Here is a 17238-nt window from a genome sequence, read left to right as displayed (position 1 = left end):
TGTCTTTCGTACAGAAATATTCTCGCACCGAGGCAATTTGATTTTTGAGTTTCATTTCGCTGTGCCAAATACACAAGTGGTTCACAATATAACCAGTTCAATCATGGTCTCTGTCATCAGGAAATCTGTTTTGTGTTTCAATATATTATTACTCGCAGTCTTCTTTTCTTGGTAAGACTGCTTTTAAAACGGGCATCTTTGTCATCAAACGTTGTTGACTCAGCCTGCCATCCTTCCGAGGTCGGCGAACTGAGTACCAGTTGTACTGGGCCCGGTGTATGCCCCGGTTAGAATAGGTGTACCATATACCTGTGTGTCGTAAGAGGCGACCAGGGTTGCGTCAGGAAGGGCATCCGGCGTAAAAACCTATGCCAAATCATTATGCGGAAGGATCGACTCTGAGCCCTTTCCTGTTTGCAATGGTGATGGACAGGTTGACGGACGAGATCAGACTGGAGTCTCCATGGACCATGATGTTCGTGGATGACATCATGATCTGTAATGAGAGTAGGGAGCAGGCTGAGGCGAGCCTTGAGAGGTGGAGGAACGCACTGGAGAGAAGGGGAATGATAGTCAGTAGGAGTAAGACGGAGTACATGTGTGTAAATGAGAGGGAGGGTGGTGGTATGGTGCGGTTGCAAGGAGTTGAGGTGGGGAAGGTGGATGGGTTTAAATACTTGGGATCAACTGTCCAAAGTAATGAAGAGTGTGGGAGAGAAGTGAAAAAGAGAGTGCAGGCAGGATGGAGTGGGTGGAGAAGAGTTGCAGGAGTGATTTGTGACAGAAGGGTAGCTGCAAGAGTGAAGGGGAAAGTATACAAGACGGTAGTGAGACCAGCTATGTTGTATGGTTTGGAGGCGGTGGCGCTAACAAAAAGACAGGAAGCGGAGTTGGAGGTGGCAGAGTTAAAGATGCTGCGATTCTCGTTGGGAGTGACGAGGATGGACAGGATAAGAAATGAGTATATGAGAGGGACAGCGCAGGTAGGACGGTTTGGAGACAAAGTGAGAGAGGCGAGTTTGAGATGGTTTGGACATGTGCACAGGAGGGAAGCGGAGTATATCGGGAGAAGGATGTTGAAGATGGAGCCGCCAGGCAGGAGGAGAAGAGGAAGGCCAAAGAAGAGGTTCATGGATATGATGAGGGCGGACTTGCGGGTGGTTGGAGTGTCAATGGAAGATGTGGAGGATGGAGCGAAATGGAGACGGTTGATCCGCTGTGGCGACCCCTAACGGGAGCCTGCCGAAAGAAGAAGAGGAAGATCTTTGTCATCAAACGGACAAATTTTTGTTCCAGGTTAATAGATTATTCGTTTTCCAATGGTGCCATACATTGTATATGACACAAGGAACCCTGCTCTGTTAATGCTGTCACAGATCTATAACTTTTTTTTTTGTTTTTTAGATCCTCGTGGAGGATCTCAAAGTCTGACTCGCATTGTTGTTCTTCATCTTCTTCTTGTGGACTTTTTTGTTTCACAGCCTACAGTTTTCATCGAAACTTCCTGAAACTTGGCATATATATGTAAAAATACCCTGCGCAGACAGTAACCATCTCCGATTTTGAAAATTCCTCCAAGAAAAAAAATTTATGACGTCAAAATATCTCCGCTAATGGCAATCGCCTAAAAATTATTTCCGAAACTAGGCAAGCTTTTTGAATTCTGTTTGCGGGAATCGAACAGGGCATTAGCAGAGATGAATTACCGCACACATGATACATCACTATGACGTCATGTCAATTTTTATGACGTCATTCCTATTTTTTGACATTTTTTGTTTCACAACCCAGAGTTTTCATCGGATCTTCGTGAAACTTGCCATGTATATACAGAAAGCCCACGCGCAGGCAGTAACTATCTCCGATTTTGGAAATTCTTCCGAGAAAAAAAGTTGACGTCATAATATCGCCGCTAATGGAAATGGTCTATACCATTATCTCCGAAACTCGGCAAGCTGTTTGAATTTTGTTTGCGGGAATCAAGCCGGGCATTAGCACAGATAATTTATCGCAAACCTGATACATCACAATGACGTCATATTCGTTTTTATGACGTCATCGTCAAGAGGACGAGGATCTTAGCTCATTTGAGCTTGTTTATTATAATATGACAGTAGGAACACTTTGAATTGAAGCGTGATGGGTGCACACACGGATAGACGCTTCTCCACTTAGTTGCTCTAAGGCTCGTGGAGGAGCTGCAACACAGATCTCACTTTCACACTCGCACTCACACTCACACTCACACACACTCACACACGACAAGCCAGGACTTCAGACATAACTTCCCAGAGCACTCTGGGTACCAACCCATCTTTCTGACGTCACTTTTCTCTCCACGGTCAGTTCTTTGGTATGACTCAGCTGGAGTTCGAAACCACCGACCTCCCAGACTCGGAGCAGGTCCACCCTCACCATCTAATTATTTATTTATCCATTCATTAATATGCAGCCTGGGGCTGCTCGGCTGCATCATTTTCTGGGGGCGCTGCTGCGCAGTTGATGCAATGCCCCTGTTACCAGTTAGCTGGTACTCATTTCACCAACCTCGGAAGGATGACACGCTGAGTCAACCCACACGGTGTTAATTCAACAACATGACAGGAGCTTGAACTCATGACCTTGAGATTTTAAGCCAAGCACCCTGACCGTTAAGCCAACACCAGGGTAACCATATAATGGTACATTGCAACCTAACTGGAATTGTGTTTTTACTTTTCCCGTGATTTGCACAAAAGCTCCCAACTTGATGTTTGTTGTCTTATTACGGACCAGCCCAGCACAACCCCTACCCATAATTCACATCTCTCTTCATCCTCCCCAATGCTTCCTTCTATTTATTCAAATTTAACCCCCTCACCTTCCCCCCTTCCACCATTTTCCATTGCTTTTCCCCTTTACCACCATTATAAAATACACATTTGTTGCGTCATGCTAAGAACAATATAACATGATGATCACTCTGTCTTAATAACCAACAAGTAGTTAACTTCTTGAAAACGTCGTCATCACATCACGTGACGTGACGTACAACGCTCACCAATAATTTCCAACGGACTCGTTTAACATCTTCCGATATTAAATATACAACGACAACAAAATCGCACAGGGTCGTGACATTGCTGAGTACAACATTCAAACGATGCCTTTGCAAACCTATATATACACACTTTCATTACCCACAATGCAGTTCGTTAGAGAGCAGTTGATCGATCAGTTTCGATCGAAAGACCCGAGACTCACTCTCTGTCCGGTGGAATCATGCGACGGTGCGATGAGTCCTCCGATGACGTGGAAGGAGCCCGTGGAGTTCAGGTGAGCACTGGCGCGCTCTGCAGGTAAGTTCGTGTGCAGGTGAACACTCGAACAGAGGAAATGCGCGAAAAATTCATGCAACGTTTCCAATTTATTAAAGGATACAAGTTGTATGACGTCATGAGCATCCTCGGCTCGGCGCTACCTGCTCTCCTTCGCAACGGATCGAACAAATGGCCAAAGAAATGGGTCCGATTCATGCTTAAGCCTGGCACGTATCATCCGACAGAGAAGATCGCCATGCTCTCATCATGGACCCCACTACCATCCACATCCCCCAAGCACGCACTATTAATGAGCACGCACTGTATATCCCAAATCCAACATCCCAGCGCCGACCGTCGCGTCCGAAACAGAATAAAACCGACGTCGATCACAAAATCAGACGCAGGTCCATCTAGATCACCCATCGCCACGACGTGACGTTGGCACCTGAGGTGTGCGCAGTCGTTGAGCACCTGTACGTTCACCTGCAATGAGCGTCTCGTCGTCCGAGGAGCGGCAAAGCCTGCCCAACAACCTCGACTCACCGACTCACCGAACATGGCCAGGTGACCTTTGGTTACCGGGTTGAAGGTGCCGCACGCCAGGAGGATTATCCGCGTGTTTTGGGGCTCGCCCATGGCGGCCGGAACGTTGCGCTGCAGTCGATTTCTCTGGCACCGAAGCGTTCAAGCGGGAGAGGGAGGTGTATCCAGGGCACAATGCGGGAGGGAGTGGAGAGTGGGGGGTTCGCTTGCTCTGGGTGCGAAAGAACCCGTAAGGAAGGGCGTTGGCGACACGGTTGGCGAATAGAAACAGAAGTGGATTCGATTTTTCACTGCAAGAGGTGAAGCCATAATACGAGATGGATCGATCCAGGCAGGAGATGGAGAGAAACAAAATGCCAGAAAGTTGGTCCGGCTGGAGAGGATACCTCAAAGGTCGAGTGTCAAAGAAGTACAGAGAATAGGAAACGTGTAAACAGCACAAACTCTCTCTCTCTCTCTGAAATCCGTGGAGATGTATCCCAGCACGGCCAGGATCTCAGTGCCCCCTTCTCGGATCATTCAGAATTTAGATCAAAGCTGCAGGTTCAATACAGGACGCACGATACATGGCCATGCAAGAACAGTGTCAGGGTGCCTTAGGTCCATTTACATGATGGATCTTTTCATTCACGAGAAGTGTAGAGTTAGGATACAGAAGAACAAGCCACTACGCACCACTGATACGATTTCTGTCTGAGAACAACATGACCCAGCTATGAACCGGCATCCCAGTGTTTCACAGGATGGGTGATTCATCAATAATATGTCCTTCAGATGGACTTGAAACTGGGCATCCCGTCTGCTGGCATTAGTTGGTGGACGTAAAAGATCCCACAGTGTTCTTCATGAAGAGTAAGTGAGCTATTGCCAGTCAGGTCAGGTGAGATATGGGAGCATGCGCTGGAGCGGCGCATCGCTGTGTCCACTTTCCGCCGCTCCAGGGGCCTCCATCTGGACATCCCCCCCAGAATATGCCCGGCCCATCCCCATCTCCTTGAGATGCTTATCAACCTGCTGCAAACATGAGGCACGTGGTTGGCCCATTGGCCTCCTCCACTCACGAGACTCCCGAGCTGAGAGAATCTGGTGAGCAGGATCAGCGTCAGGAAAAAGAGCCACGTCGTGTCCATACAGCCGCAGCTGACGCTCACAGACGATGAAGGTAACAAATCTCATTTGAGTCTCTCTCAGCAACCGCTTGTTGGACACAAAGTCCGATCAGTGATAGCCAATGATTCTCCGAAGAGACCTGGTACCAAAGGAATTAAGTGTCTGTCTCAGATCCCTGGTCAGAGTCCAAGTCTCACATCCAGAGATCAAGACTGGAAGCACCAACAACCTGAAGACTCGGACTTTCATCCTCCCGCACAGGTACCGGCAGCGCCACACCCCATGATCCAGTGAATCCATGACTCCCCAGGCCAGACGCAGACGTCTGTTGACCTCTGGCTCACGGCCAGCAGAGACATGAATATCACTGCCAAGGTAAGTGAATCTCTCCGTGACCTCAACATCCTCGCCACAAGCAGGTACAGACAGGACAGCAGCATCCAAGATGTCATTGAAAGCCTGGATCTCAGTTTTGACCCAGGAAATCCGTAATCCCAGTGGCTCTGACTCCTCATTCAGCACCTCAAGGGTTCCCATAAGGGTATCCAGCATCTCCGCAAAGATGACTGCATTGTCTGTGAAATCAAGGTCAGAGAACTCGACATTCCCAAACGATGCACCGCAGCTAGATCTCTCCGAAATCCTCCACAGAATCCAGTCCATACATGTGCTGAAAAGTGTGTGGGCCAGTATACACCCCTGATGAACTCCAGTAACAACTGGAAATAAGTCGGAGATGGTGTCACCACATCTCACAGCACTCTCAGTACCAGTGTATAGTTCAGACATCAGATTCATCAGCTTTGGTGGCACCAAACAAAGACCAAGAATCCTCCAGAGGGCATCCCGATTCACTGAAACTAATACTTTGCGGAGATCAACATTGGAGGAGAGCATAGCCGAACGAGGCGGGGGGTCAGGTTGAAGGGGGTGAGAGGAAATGCCCCCCCTCCCACCCCAATAAAAAGCCAGCATTATCGTGAAATGGCCGATGTGTCCCGATTCTTGAATAAGAATGTTCCAGGCACTTTAACCAACACTTACAGAGGTCTAAATCACTTTTACTTAATTTAAAACACTTCAAGTGTGTTGGTAAAATCTGTGCCTTTTCCAGGAACGCCCTGCCAGACAGGGCAACGCCGGTCTCCCCACTTGTGGCAGAGATGATGCCACCCACATGGATAGAGCATAAATATGCATGAGGCAAAACATGGGCAGAGCATAAATATACATTTTATATTCAAATATTGCAAGATCGCACTTCTTGCCTGGTTTTTTATATAAACCACTCCAGCAATTGATTGAGCTAAGAGAATTATGCGAACACGAGAACGGGGGCGGGGGTGACCATATTGGCTCGAAATATTGTCATATTGTTATTGAACAATTGTCAAAAAATGAAGTAAACTAACGACAGAGTACATCATTCACAATCACTAAATTTATGGACCAGAATCTTTCTTCAAGGCGATTCCAGACCTGCTCCAAACCGAAACCAGGGCTCATAATGCAGACTCGGTTAAGACGCTCTACAAGTGACTTTGGATTCTGAACCATCAGCCATACGTTGAGTCACGAGTTTTTTTTTGTTTTTTTTGTATACATTGTTGAGGCTTGTATGAGAGCTAACACAACGCACATCAATGGGGGCTTGAGACAGGAGGGGAGGAAGTGGGAAGGACAAAATAGTGGGGAACAGACACAGGAGATCTGTGGAAGGGAGAGGGATGGGGTGGGGAACATAGGACTACAAGATGGACTTTACAGGGACTTTCAGGAAGGAAAGCAGGGAATTTGAAGGAGGTGGGCTTGGGGTGGATTTACGGGGGTGGAAAAGATCGAGGATTTGGATGGGGATGATAGGTGGTGGTGACAGCTGTTTTGAAGGCATGGAGGGAAGAATGGAAATGAATAGAGTGAGGGAGTTTATTCCAAAGGTGGGAAAAAGGAAGAATGAAAGAGTGAAGGTGAGCAGTGATTCATGATTTTGGTAGTTTTACCAGAAGGGGGTTGTTGGCGGACCTTGAGCGCCCTGCAGAAATGTGGTGGGGACAAATCGCAGAGAGAACAAGGGGGCGAGGCTGGAGAGGAGACAGTAGGAGACAGTCGAAGACAGAAAGACCACCGACCAACCTGCGGTGATTGAGTGAGAGGCCCAAAGACTCAGCATCATCGCAGGAGATGCCAATGATCCGAAATGCCTTGGTTTCTACAGCGTGAATCCGAGAAAGGTGGGAGGCAGGAGCACCAGCCCAGAGGGGAGAGCATACTCCATCAGGCTGTGGACAAAAGCTTTGTAAGTGGTCAGGAGCTCAGGTGGGCTGAGGAAGGACCTTGCACGACGGAGGATTCCAAGTCAGCGACTGGCTTTGGAGGCGAGGTTTGAAATATGGCTTTCCCAGGAAAGGTCATGGCAGATAGTGAGACCCAGAAGCTTGAAAGAAAGGACTTCTTCCAGAGGATTGTTGAGAAAGTGGATGGGGGGGGGGGGTTCTAAACGGTCCTTTCGAAGAGACAGAGTGAGAGTGTGAGATTTGTCTGGATTGAAAGACATGTTCCACGTGTTGGACCAGTTTATGATTTTATCCAGATCGGCAGTGAGCGAAGAAGCTGCTGCTTGCTGGTCTGAGGGATGACTGATGGGACGGCAGAGGGTGGAGTCATCAGCAAAGAGATATATTGGATTTTCCAGAGAGTCGGAGAGATCATTGATGAAAACCAGAAAAAGAACAGGGACCAGACCGCTACCTTGAGGAGCTCCAGCCTGGACAGGAAGGGGGGGGGGGATGAAAGAACTCTATTTTGGGTCACACGTTGACTGCGACAGGAGAGGAAGTCTGCGAGCCATGAGTGGAGATGGCCTTGGATACCATAGGAAGAGAGTTTGGTGAGCAGGGCAGGGTGCCAGACTGTGTCAAAAGCACATGATATTTCCAGGGATACGGCTCGGATTTCCTGTCTGTCATTGAGCACTTCCATCCATTGTTGGGAGAGCAGAAGCAGCATATCCATGGTAGAGTGACCTGGTCTGAAACCAAATTGATGATCAGAAATCAAGCCATTGGAGAAGAGGAAGGATTTCATGTCTGAAGCGATGATGGATTCCAGAACCTTGCTGATGATTGGGAGAAGGGTGCTTGGTCTGTATTTGTAGGGATCTGTTTTTGCACCTTTTGTGCAGGGCAGTGATGTTTTCTGATTTCCAAGCAGATGGCAGATGGCCTTCAGCAAATGAGAGGGTAAATAGAACAGAGAGAGGGTGAGCAAGAGCAGAAGAGTAGGCTTTGAGGACACGTGGGCTGATGCAGTCTGGACCGGTTGCAGAATCTGAGTTGACGTTTGACAGCAAGCTCTCCACCTTGTCAGGAGAAAAGGAAACAGAGTCCAGGGACAGTTGGGTGTGACTGAGTAAGGTGGGTACAGAAAGCGATGGGTTTTGGACACAAGATTTAGCTGCAAACACCGAGTTTAGGCATTCAGCTTTTTCACATGCGGTATCAGCAGTGCGGCCATTTGAGGTAAGGGAGGGGATGGAGGGGGAACATACACCAGAAACAGATTTGATTAAACGCCACCAGGATTTTGAGGAGGGAGAGAGGTTTGAGAGTTCAGACTTGAGATGAGAAAGATGTTGTTTTCTGGCTCTCCTGAGGGTAGATACACACTTGTTCCGAGCTTCATGGAAGGAACTGAGATTGCCCTCGGTTGGGTTTGCTTTCCATGAGGCAAAGGCAAGTTGTTTCAGGACAACTGCCTCACCACAAGCTTCAGTGAACCAAAGGCGGGAGGAAGGGTAGGACAACTGAAGACGAGAGGGGATAAATCTGTGCATGAGGGAGAGCAAGTTTCTTTGAAAGAATTCCCAGGAAGAGTTGATGTTGGAGAAAGTAGAGATAGGAGACCTGTCTATAAGTTTGAGGGCCGCTTGGAGACCCTGCCAGTCGGCTTGAGTGAAATGCCAGACTCGACGGCGGTGAGGTGATTCTCTGATAATAGCCAGAGATATGTCCACTTTGACAAGGACGTGGTCAGAACAACCGATTGGAGCGGAGGAAGAGCAGCAGATATTGTCAGGAAAATGTGTCAAAATCAAATCCAGACGAGATGGAGTACCATTGGTTGAGATCCGGGTGGGTAAGTTGACCGATTGAGTCACAGAAAGCTTTTGCTGAGGTGCCATGACAGGTGAGAGAGGTATCCACACCGAGCCAACTGGCATGATGACAATTGAGGTCACCACATATGAGGAAGAGAGAGTTTGGATGAGAAGATAGAAGTTGGTCCATGCTTTCTGATAGTGAGGTGTAGATGGAGTCATCACTGTTAGGTGGACGGTACAGTACACAGTTGAGGGGAAGCCGTGCCAGAGGTATTCCTGGGGGTGTGAGGGAGTGAGGGCAGTGCATGGAGAGTGAGGAATAGAGTCTTTGATGAAGAGAGCAACTCCTCTAGTGGGGCGAGGCTCAGTTCTGTCAAACCGGTGGAGGGAGTAACCAGGGAGAGATACTTGGGAGTCAGACATGTCTTGGGGGAGGAAAGTTTCTGTTCCGCAGATTATGTCTGGTTTGTCAGTGGCAACCTGTATGGAAAGATCTGAAAGGTTTGAGCGAAGGCCCCAGATATTTGAGGTCCATACTTTTAATGAAGAGGTAGGGGAGGAGGCTTTGGGTGCGGGGGGTGGGGGAGGGTAGGACGAGGGGGGGAGGTAAGGAGTGTTGTTGAAAGAGTGGGGGATTTCAGAATAGCTCGGGAGGGGGCCAAATGAGGAGGAGAAAAGGCTCTGTGGTGCTGGGGGAGAGGGGGGACAAGAGAGAGGGAAAGAAGGCAGTTGAGGATTTGATGAGGTGGAGTGAAGAGATGGACGTGGGAGCGAGTGGAAGTAGGCAGCTTTGTGGATGGAAGGGGGGCAACTTTGGGAAGGATGAGTGAGGGGATGAATGGTGGGAGAAAGGTGAGGGGGGGAGTTTTTGAGAGAGGTGTGAGGGAGGCTTGGAGGTAGAAGAGTGGGATGGTTGCTTTGAGAGTGAGGGGTGAGAGGAGTGAGTTGGCACTGAAGTTGGAAAAAAAGAATGGTTGATATGGAAAGGGAACATTCTTAGCAAACTGGGGTTTTTAAAAAAGTTTTAGGTCAGTTATGTGATTAAACACATTTCTTGAGGGATACAATAAAGGCGAATTCAGAGAATGGAGAGAAGAAACGCTGTAACAGTTGGATTTTTTTTCGGCAAGGTATGAAGGAGAGGTCGAATTGAGATCGGTCTGTTTAAATAGCAGAAAAGTAGTGCATTATGATTTCAGAAAAGAGTAGCACACGTGTGAAGGAGGAAGATGAAACATTTTAAGAGATCATTTTTGTTATTATTAATGTTTGAGAGAGTTTTCAACAGATTAGGTCATGGAAGTGTTGTAGAAAAAATCGAGGAAGAAGAAGAGAAGATGAAGAAGAAGAAGAAGAAGAAGAAGAAGAAGAAGAAGAAGAAGAAGAAGAAGAAGAAGAAGAAGAAGAAGAAGAAGAAGAAGAAGAAGAAGAAGAAGAAGAAGAAGAAGAAGAAGAAGAAGAAGAAGAAGAAGAAGAAGAAGAAGAAGAAGAAGAAGAAGAAGAAGAAGAAGAAGAAGAAGAAGAAGAAGAAGAAGAAGAAGAAGAAGAAGAGAAGATGAAGAAGAAGAAGAAGAAGAAGAAGAAGAAGAAGAAGAAGAAGAAGAAGAAGAATCGGAGAAAGGTAGCGTTTTTTTTTTTTAAGATAAGAAATTAGTTGGGTGGGAGGAATGGGGAACGTTAAGAAAGTGGGAAAGATAGAAAGTGAAGATAATGGGGAGAAAAAACATAAACACGATCGTACACCGAGGGGAACAAAGGGTAGGCCTCAAGGATAGGCCTCAAGCACCCAGTAAGACAAGTTCGTTGAAATCTCACAAAATAGCACGATTTTTGAAGCAAAACCGAACTAGGAACACACAGTATCATGTAGGTGAGAAAATAAAGAGTTAAAATGGGACAGATAACGACCGGAAACTTAACTTTGAGATCGTTAGCAGGGAAACCCCAAGGAGACCTGCCAATGCTCCAAACCCAGAACCGGAAGCTGTTCATCGGATGCTAGCATACTCTTTTTGTGTGAGCAGGTAGGTTAGGTATGTTCAGTGTGAGCAGATATGTTATCATCGGAAGGAATATATCAAATTTATTATACATTCTTTGATCATGTTCTTGAAGGCCCCACACCATGTCCTGAATTTCTCAGGCTTATCGTCAAACACAGAAATCCTATTTGAAACCAAATGTTGACGAGACAATCATTTTACACAGTCCTGCATGTCAGGCATCACTGTTGTCATGATTGACAGCTTGACCAATAGTGAATGACTAGACACTGGATATGTTGTTGCCAGATGTGTGTTGTAAGTCCTCGCAGCATATCCGGGTACAGGAAGGGTGTTCATAGCAATTGGTGAGAAACAACCAGATTGGTTGTCGGTTGTAATCCCACTGGACGGTGACATAAGGTCAGTATACACGGTGGGATACTGAGCAGTTGTAACCGGAGCTGTGACCCACGAGCTATTTTTTTTTCTTTGTATATCTTGTCGAGACTCGTATGAGAGCAAACACACAACACACAGCAAGGGGGGGGGGGCATGAGCCAAGAGGGGTGGGAGTGGGAAGGACAAAACAGAGGGGAACAGAGACATTGGGAAATCTGTGAAAGGGAGAGGGATGGGGTGGGGAACATGGGGAATACAAGATGGACTTTACAGGGACTTTCAGGACGGAAAGCAGGGAATTTGAAGGAGGTGGGCTTGGGGTGGATTTATGGGGGTAGAAAAGATTGAGGATTTGGATGGGGATGATAGGTGGTGATGATCAGCTGTTTTGAAGGCCTGGAGGGAAGAATGGGAATGAATAGAGTGAGGGAGTTTGTTCCAAAGGCGGGAAAAAAGAAGAATGAAAGATTGAAGGTGAGCAGTGATTCGTGATTTTGGTAGTTTTACCAGAAGGGAGTTGTTGGTGGACCTTGAGCGCCCTACTGAAATATGGTGGGGAAAAATCGCATACAGAGCAGGGGGGGGGAGGGGGGCGAGACGGGAGACGAGATGGTAGAAGACAGACCACCGACCTTCCTGTGGTGAGAGAGTGAGTGGCCCAAACACTCAGCCTCATCATGGGAGATGCCAATGATCCGAAATGCCTCGTGGTTTCCACAGCATGAAGCTGAGAAAGGTGAGAGGCAGGAGCACAAGCCCAGAGGGGAGAGCAGTACTCAATCAGGCTGCAGGCGAAAGCTTTGTATGTGGTCAGGAGCTCAGGTGGGCCGAGGAAGGACTTTGCACGATGGAGGATTCCCAGTCGGCGACTGGCTTTGGAGGCTAGGTAACGGGCCATTGACACAATTGGGGTCAATGTGCGACTGTGACACATAGCATTGGAGAAGATGACAACACGAAGGTTGTGTGTAAGGCATTAATTGGTGTCTCATGAGTTGCATACAACAGACCAGGAGCTGGCATCGTATTATACTGAGCAGACAGAATTTGCCTGTTGGATAGGTTTGATGTCGATGTGTTCTCCATGGATGCTGGAGCTGTCGTCTTGATGGCTGGTGAAAGGGGCCATCAAGTACCCAGGTATCCGATGGAATACCTTCAGTATTGTCTTCAGACGGAATGGATGGCGGCAAAGACGTGGCATTCCTGGGCAACAGCATTCCCACCTCCATATATGTAGGTCATCCAGCTGCCGAAAGGTTGTCAAATTCTTCCCAACACAGAGCATCAGTAATCACCTCCAAGCAAACCTGAGTTCCAGCAGTTTCTTCCTCCCGCTTCAGCTGTTCGAGATGCATCTGTTGCTGTGCAGCCAACAATCGTTGCTGCATCTGTTGCTCCATTGGTTGCTGCTTAGATGCATCTGTTGCAGTTCGAATAGCAATCAAGCTTCATCCGATTTACATTTCATGGCAACTCTGACAGAGGCCTCAGCTGCTTCTGCTTTGGCTATCACCAAGACTGAAGCTCTGGAAGAGTTGGACAAAACCCAGGAGCCAGCAACAGCCTGCGTATGAAGCGAGCTCAACATTGCAGCTCCTCTTCCTCCCGGCAGCGAGACAAAGCGTGGAGTCAGATTTTTCTGTCCTGGCACGGTCCACATGTCCCGATTCTTGAATAAGAATGCTCCATGCAGTGTAACCAACATTTGAAGAGGTTTAAATCACTTTTTCTTAATTTAAAACACTTCCAGTGTGTCAGTACAAACCGTGCCTTTTCCAGATACATGCACACGTCATGTCAGACATGGGGCAACACTGAAGCCCGCTTTCAGTGGACAGTGGACAGTGGAGATGACACGACACATGGGCTGAGCATAAATACACATGAGGAAAAACATGGGTGGAACATGAATATTCATTTTGCATTCAAACTTGGTTGCATCACAAGTGTAGCTTTAATAATTCAGGCATAAAAAATATCAGGATGATAAAATATCGTGAGATGACAGAATGATGACCGCCTGTGATGTAAAAACTCGCGTGAATTGTCATATATCTGACTATTATTGAAATTATCAATCATCATCCTTTTGGGATTAAAATAATAGTGAAAATACGATAAATATCACATTTATTATACATCTGACAAGTTGCAGCTTTGTCTGACTCCCGAGGCTTTGCCCACCTTCAAGCACTTTTGAAACTATGTATTTCCATCCTTGAATGCATGTTAGGCAATCATGCATTTGCAGAAACAAAATTGACAATGTAGGGAAATCAACAACACGTTATGGGAGGGCAAAGAAGCCCAACAGGGCCCTGGGTCCTCTCAAGATCTGATGAGAAGGATACTCAATGACTTGCTAATTGGCTGTTCTTGTTGCCAGATTATGTTCTTGCTGGTACATTTACTGTGGATCGTTGGTGATGGAACCAGCATAGCTCACAGCACGCTCAGTACCAGAGAATAGTTCAGGAATCAGATCGATCAGTTTTGGTGGCACCAAATGAAGACCAAGAATCCTCCAGAGAGCATCCCGATTCACTGAATCAAACGCTTTACAGAGATCAACATAGGCTGCAAGCAGCTCCTGCCGAAACTCTCATCTGCGTTTAGTGAGGACTCGAAGAGCAACGATACAGTCAATCGTTGACCTCTTTGGTGTAAAGCCTGACTGCTCTGGACTCTGGTGCTCAAGCAGATGGTGGTGAACCCTATCAAGAATTATCTGAGCAAAGACCTTGCCCGGCACTGAGAGCAGCGTCACCCCTCGGTAGTTGTTGCAGTCTTAGCGATCATGCTTCCCTTTCCAGAGGGTGACAACAAGGTCCCTCTTCCAGTCAGTTGGGATGATGCCTGTGTTCCAGGCAGAGCACAGAACTGCGTGCAATGACACGAGTATAGCATTTCCACCAGCCTTGAGAAGTTCAGCATGGATGCCACAAATCCTAGGAGCTTTACCCCATTTCAACCGGTTCACCGCAGTCTGTTTCCACAAACGAAGGTGGACCGCAGTTAATTGGAGAGTCAGCAATAAAGATTGTAACACCCCTGACGTCCAACTCGACAGCTGGTGGATCAGCCTGGTACAGCCACTCAAAGTAACTGGCCCAGCACCGGGCCTTCACTTCGGATTCCTCTATTAAGAGCCCTCCATCCTCTGCTGAAACTGCAGTACACCGAGGGACGGGCTTGGAGGAACGCAATGCGCGAATTCCCCTGCAAGCAGGACGAGAATCACGTGACCACAGGTGATGCTCTACCCCCTCACACATAGGCCTCCTTGTCCACCCTTAGCGCACATGCAGTTTTATGCCTCAGCTCCCTGAATAGCTCAGCTCTGCCATTCAGCCTGGCCCTGCGATGCTATCCAGTGTTCCTTGAGAGACAAAATTCGTCTTCGCCCTTCGGTGAGTTCCAAGACATCCACCGGCAACATCAAAGGTGGTCTTGAAGACACTCCACAACTCTTCAGGAACTCCCAGATCACCCAGACCCCCAAATCTCCACTCAGCCTGTTCGCAAACTCCTCAGCTACCCTCTCATCCTTGAGCTTGCCAACATCCAGCCTAGGCCTGGATGGTACCATTCTCCTGGATTTAAGCTGAAACTTCAGAGACATCACAACAAGCCTGTGGTCAGTATTGAGGAAATGAGCACTCTGGTAGACCCTGCACTTCTGGATCATCCTCGAGTGACCATCAACTAGCACATGGTCAATCTCATTTGTCACACCACCAGCATTGGAATGCCAAGTCCAGCGATGAGCCTGTGGGTGCTGAAACCATGAACCAGCCACCCTAAGTCCATGACTTCTTGCAAAGTCAAGGAACTTAGTGCTATTCTGGTTCACAGTTCCAGACCCATGAGGACCAAGACATGTCTTATAACCATTCCTATCAGTTCCAATTGATGCAATGAAATCTCCCAAGACTATATGAGTATCTCGCCTGGGGCACTGATCAATCACAGACTTGAGCGTGGCATAGAATGCATCCTTCACGGTGAGATCACTTGCCTCAGTCGGAGCATATTCAGAGACCAGGGAAATGACACCCAAAGAGTGACGAATCCTTTATCTCATAATACGCTTGTTGACGGTGTTACCTCAACTATCATTGGAATCAGATTACTGGACACAGCTACAGCAACTCCTTGGGAATGGTAACCATCAGAGCGACCAGAACAATAGTAGGTGTAACCCACCTACCACGATCTCACCGCACTCCGGTCTCTGAACCTCAAAGAGTGCTGCAATACCGATGTCCAAATGCTTGAGCTCAGATGATAACAGACAGATGATTATCCTCTCTTGGGATAGGACATTCTAGGCACCAACCAGAAGGGACCACCTCAGGTTAACCCATGAAGACCGCCGTCTGGTGGACAACACCTCAGCACCACTCCAACACAAACGACCACAATCTGACCCTGGAAGGTTACCCCGTGGTTTCTCTCCTGTCATCAAAGATCCTGGGGGTCCTGAAGGCTTAACCCCAATCCCGCCATCCAGTGAGCTGCCCTGCGAAGGGCAGCTGCACAGGAGGTACTCTCACGGAGTGGGTTTTCAGGTTTCGTTTTGCTTTTGGTATGTCTTACGGTGGCCAGAGTACAAATCCTGCCACCAACCTTCAAATAAAAAGTCACCCAAGTGCAGGAGAACATCCACAGACACAGTTGGGCACCAGATATTGATGGTCATTGGCTCACAAGGAACTGCTCCTCCCTTTGACAGGTTTTGTTTTTAATCCTGCTGGGTGTCCATATCATACACCCTCCTCACCAAGAAACTTGGTGGGGGAGACGGTTTAGTCACAGCAACCCGACCATGAGACAGGTTAGTACAGGTTTACATGGTACCTGGAGCAAGTCACAGATTTAATCTGACCTGACCTGACAACCTTCTCAAAGGATGGGGTCACATCCTCGTATTTAGCGATAGCCTCCCTATGTTGGGTGATGCCACAAACACCCGTCAGGAGATTATCTTCAAAGAAGGCAGTCAACCACTGTCACAGCTCTTCCGGGCATTCATCTGGCTCAAGTCTGATGTTGGCCAGGTCCAAAAAATGAACACCTGCTGACTGAAAACCAAAATGTTGTCTTTTCTTCTGCCAGATGTCTGCTACGGATGTCGATGAATTGATGATGGAGTGGCGTGAGATTATTGGGCAGAAATTATCAATCTGCCTGAGCTTGAGGTCGAGGTGCACATTCTTCTGAATGGTGATGCGGCGCTGATCCACAGGACTTCAGCCGGGACCCTTGTGAAACCCCCGTTTGGCTTTGCAGCAGTCTTCTCAAGCCAAGTAACGTCGTCGCTCAGAAAGGGGGCAAAGTTCGAATCAAGCGATATCATACACTTCAGATTTTTGTCACCAAGTCTTAAAGGTAGTAATGGTCTCATTTCTGGATCATTTGTCATTGTTTCGGGGCATAATGGAGAGCAGGAATGGTGGTATTCTGATTACACAACTACCACACTAAGCCTGGTAGTTTTTCAAATGTGTGGTAGTTGTGCGGTAGTTGGTACCGATGTTCAAACGCTGGAGCTCAGATGATAGCAGAGACAGGTGATCATCCTCTCTTGGAATAAGGACATTCCAGGCACCCACTCAGAGGTTAACCCAGGTTAACCCATGAGGCATTAGAAAACCACAAGATAGGATAGTTTATTCTATGTATCAAGTGTGTCTACATTTTATTGAGACACCCTGTAATGTTAAGCTTGCTTCAAACTCAAACCACCGTCCACCATCAACACAAACACGCCGAAGGTAGTAGTTTACGGAGTTAA

General features: G+C 47.6%; 1 protein-coding gene across 3 annotated transcripts in view; it reads right to left on the bottom strand.

Moving 5' to 3' along the window:
* LOC147012796 (nicotinamide/nicotinic acid mononucleotide adenylyltransferase 2-like) overlaps window positions 1–17238 on the bottom strand; it is a 74899-nt gene that overhangs the window by 45185 nt on the left and 12476 nt on the right. The window contains exons 1-2 of one of the 3 annotated variants that reach the window (XM_085853995.1): window positions 3854–4037; window positions 3244–3332 (exon numbers count right to left, since the gene is read on the bottom strand). The exons of 1 other annotated variant lie outside the window; for it this stretch is intronic. In XM_085853995.1, coding sequence (XP_085710121.1) covers window positions 3244–3332; window positions 3854–3938 — 174 coding nt within the window. In that variant the 5' untranslated portion in view covers window positions 3939–4037. Of the gene's footprint in view, window positions 1–3243; window positions 3333–3460; window positions 3777–3853; window positions 4038–17238 lie in introns of those variants that run through there. One more of the 3 variants, XM_085853996.1, reaches the window with a different exon arrangement.

The sequence above is a fragment of the Eptatretus burgeri genome, chromosome 14, assembly GCF_056783735.1.
Source record: "Eptatretus burgeri isolate ZD-2024b chromosome 14, Ebu_testis_v1, whole genome shotgun sequence".
Classification (NCBI taxonomy): domain Eukaryota; kingdom Metazoa; phylum Chordata; class Myxini; order Myxiniformes; family Myxinidae; genus Eptatretus; species Eptatretus burgeri.
Note: the sequence above shows the minus strand (reverse complement) of the source record. Positions and strands in the feature narration are given on the sequence as shown.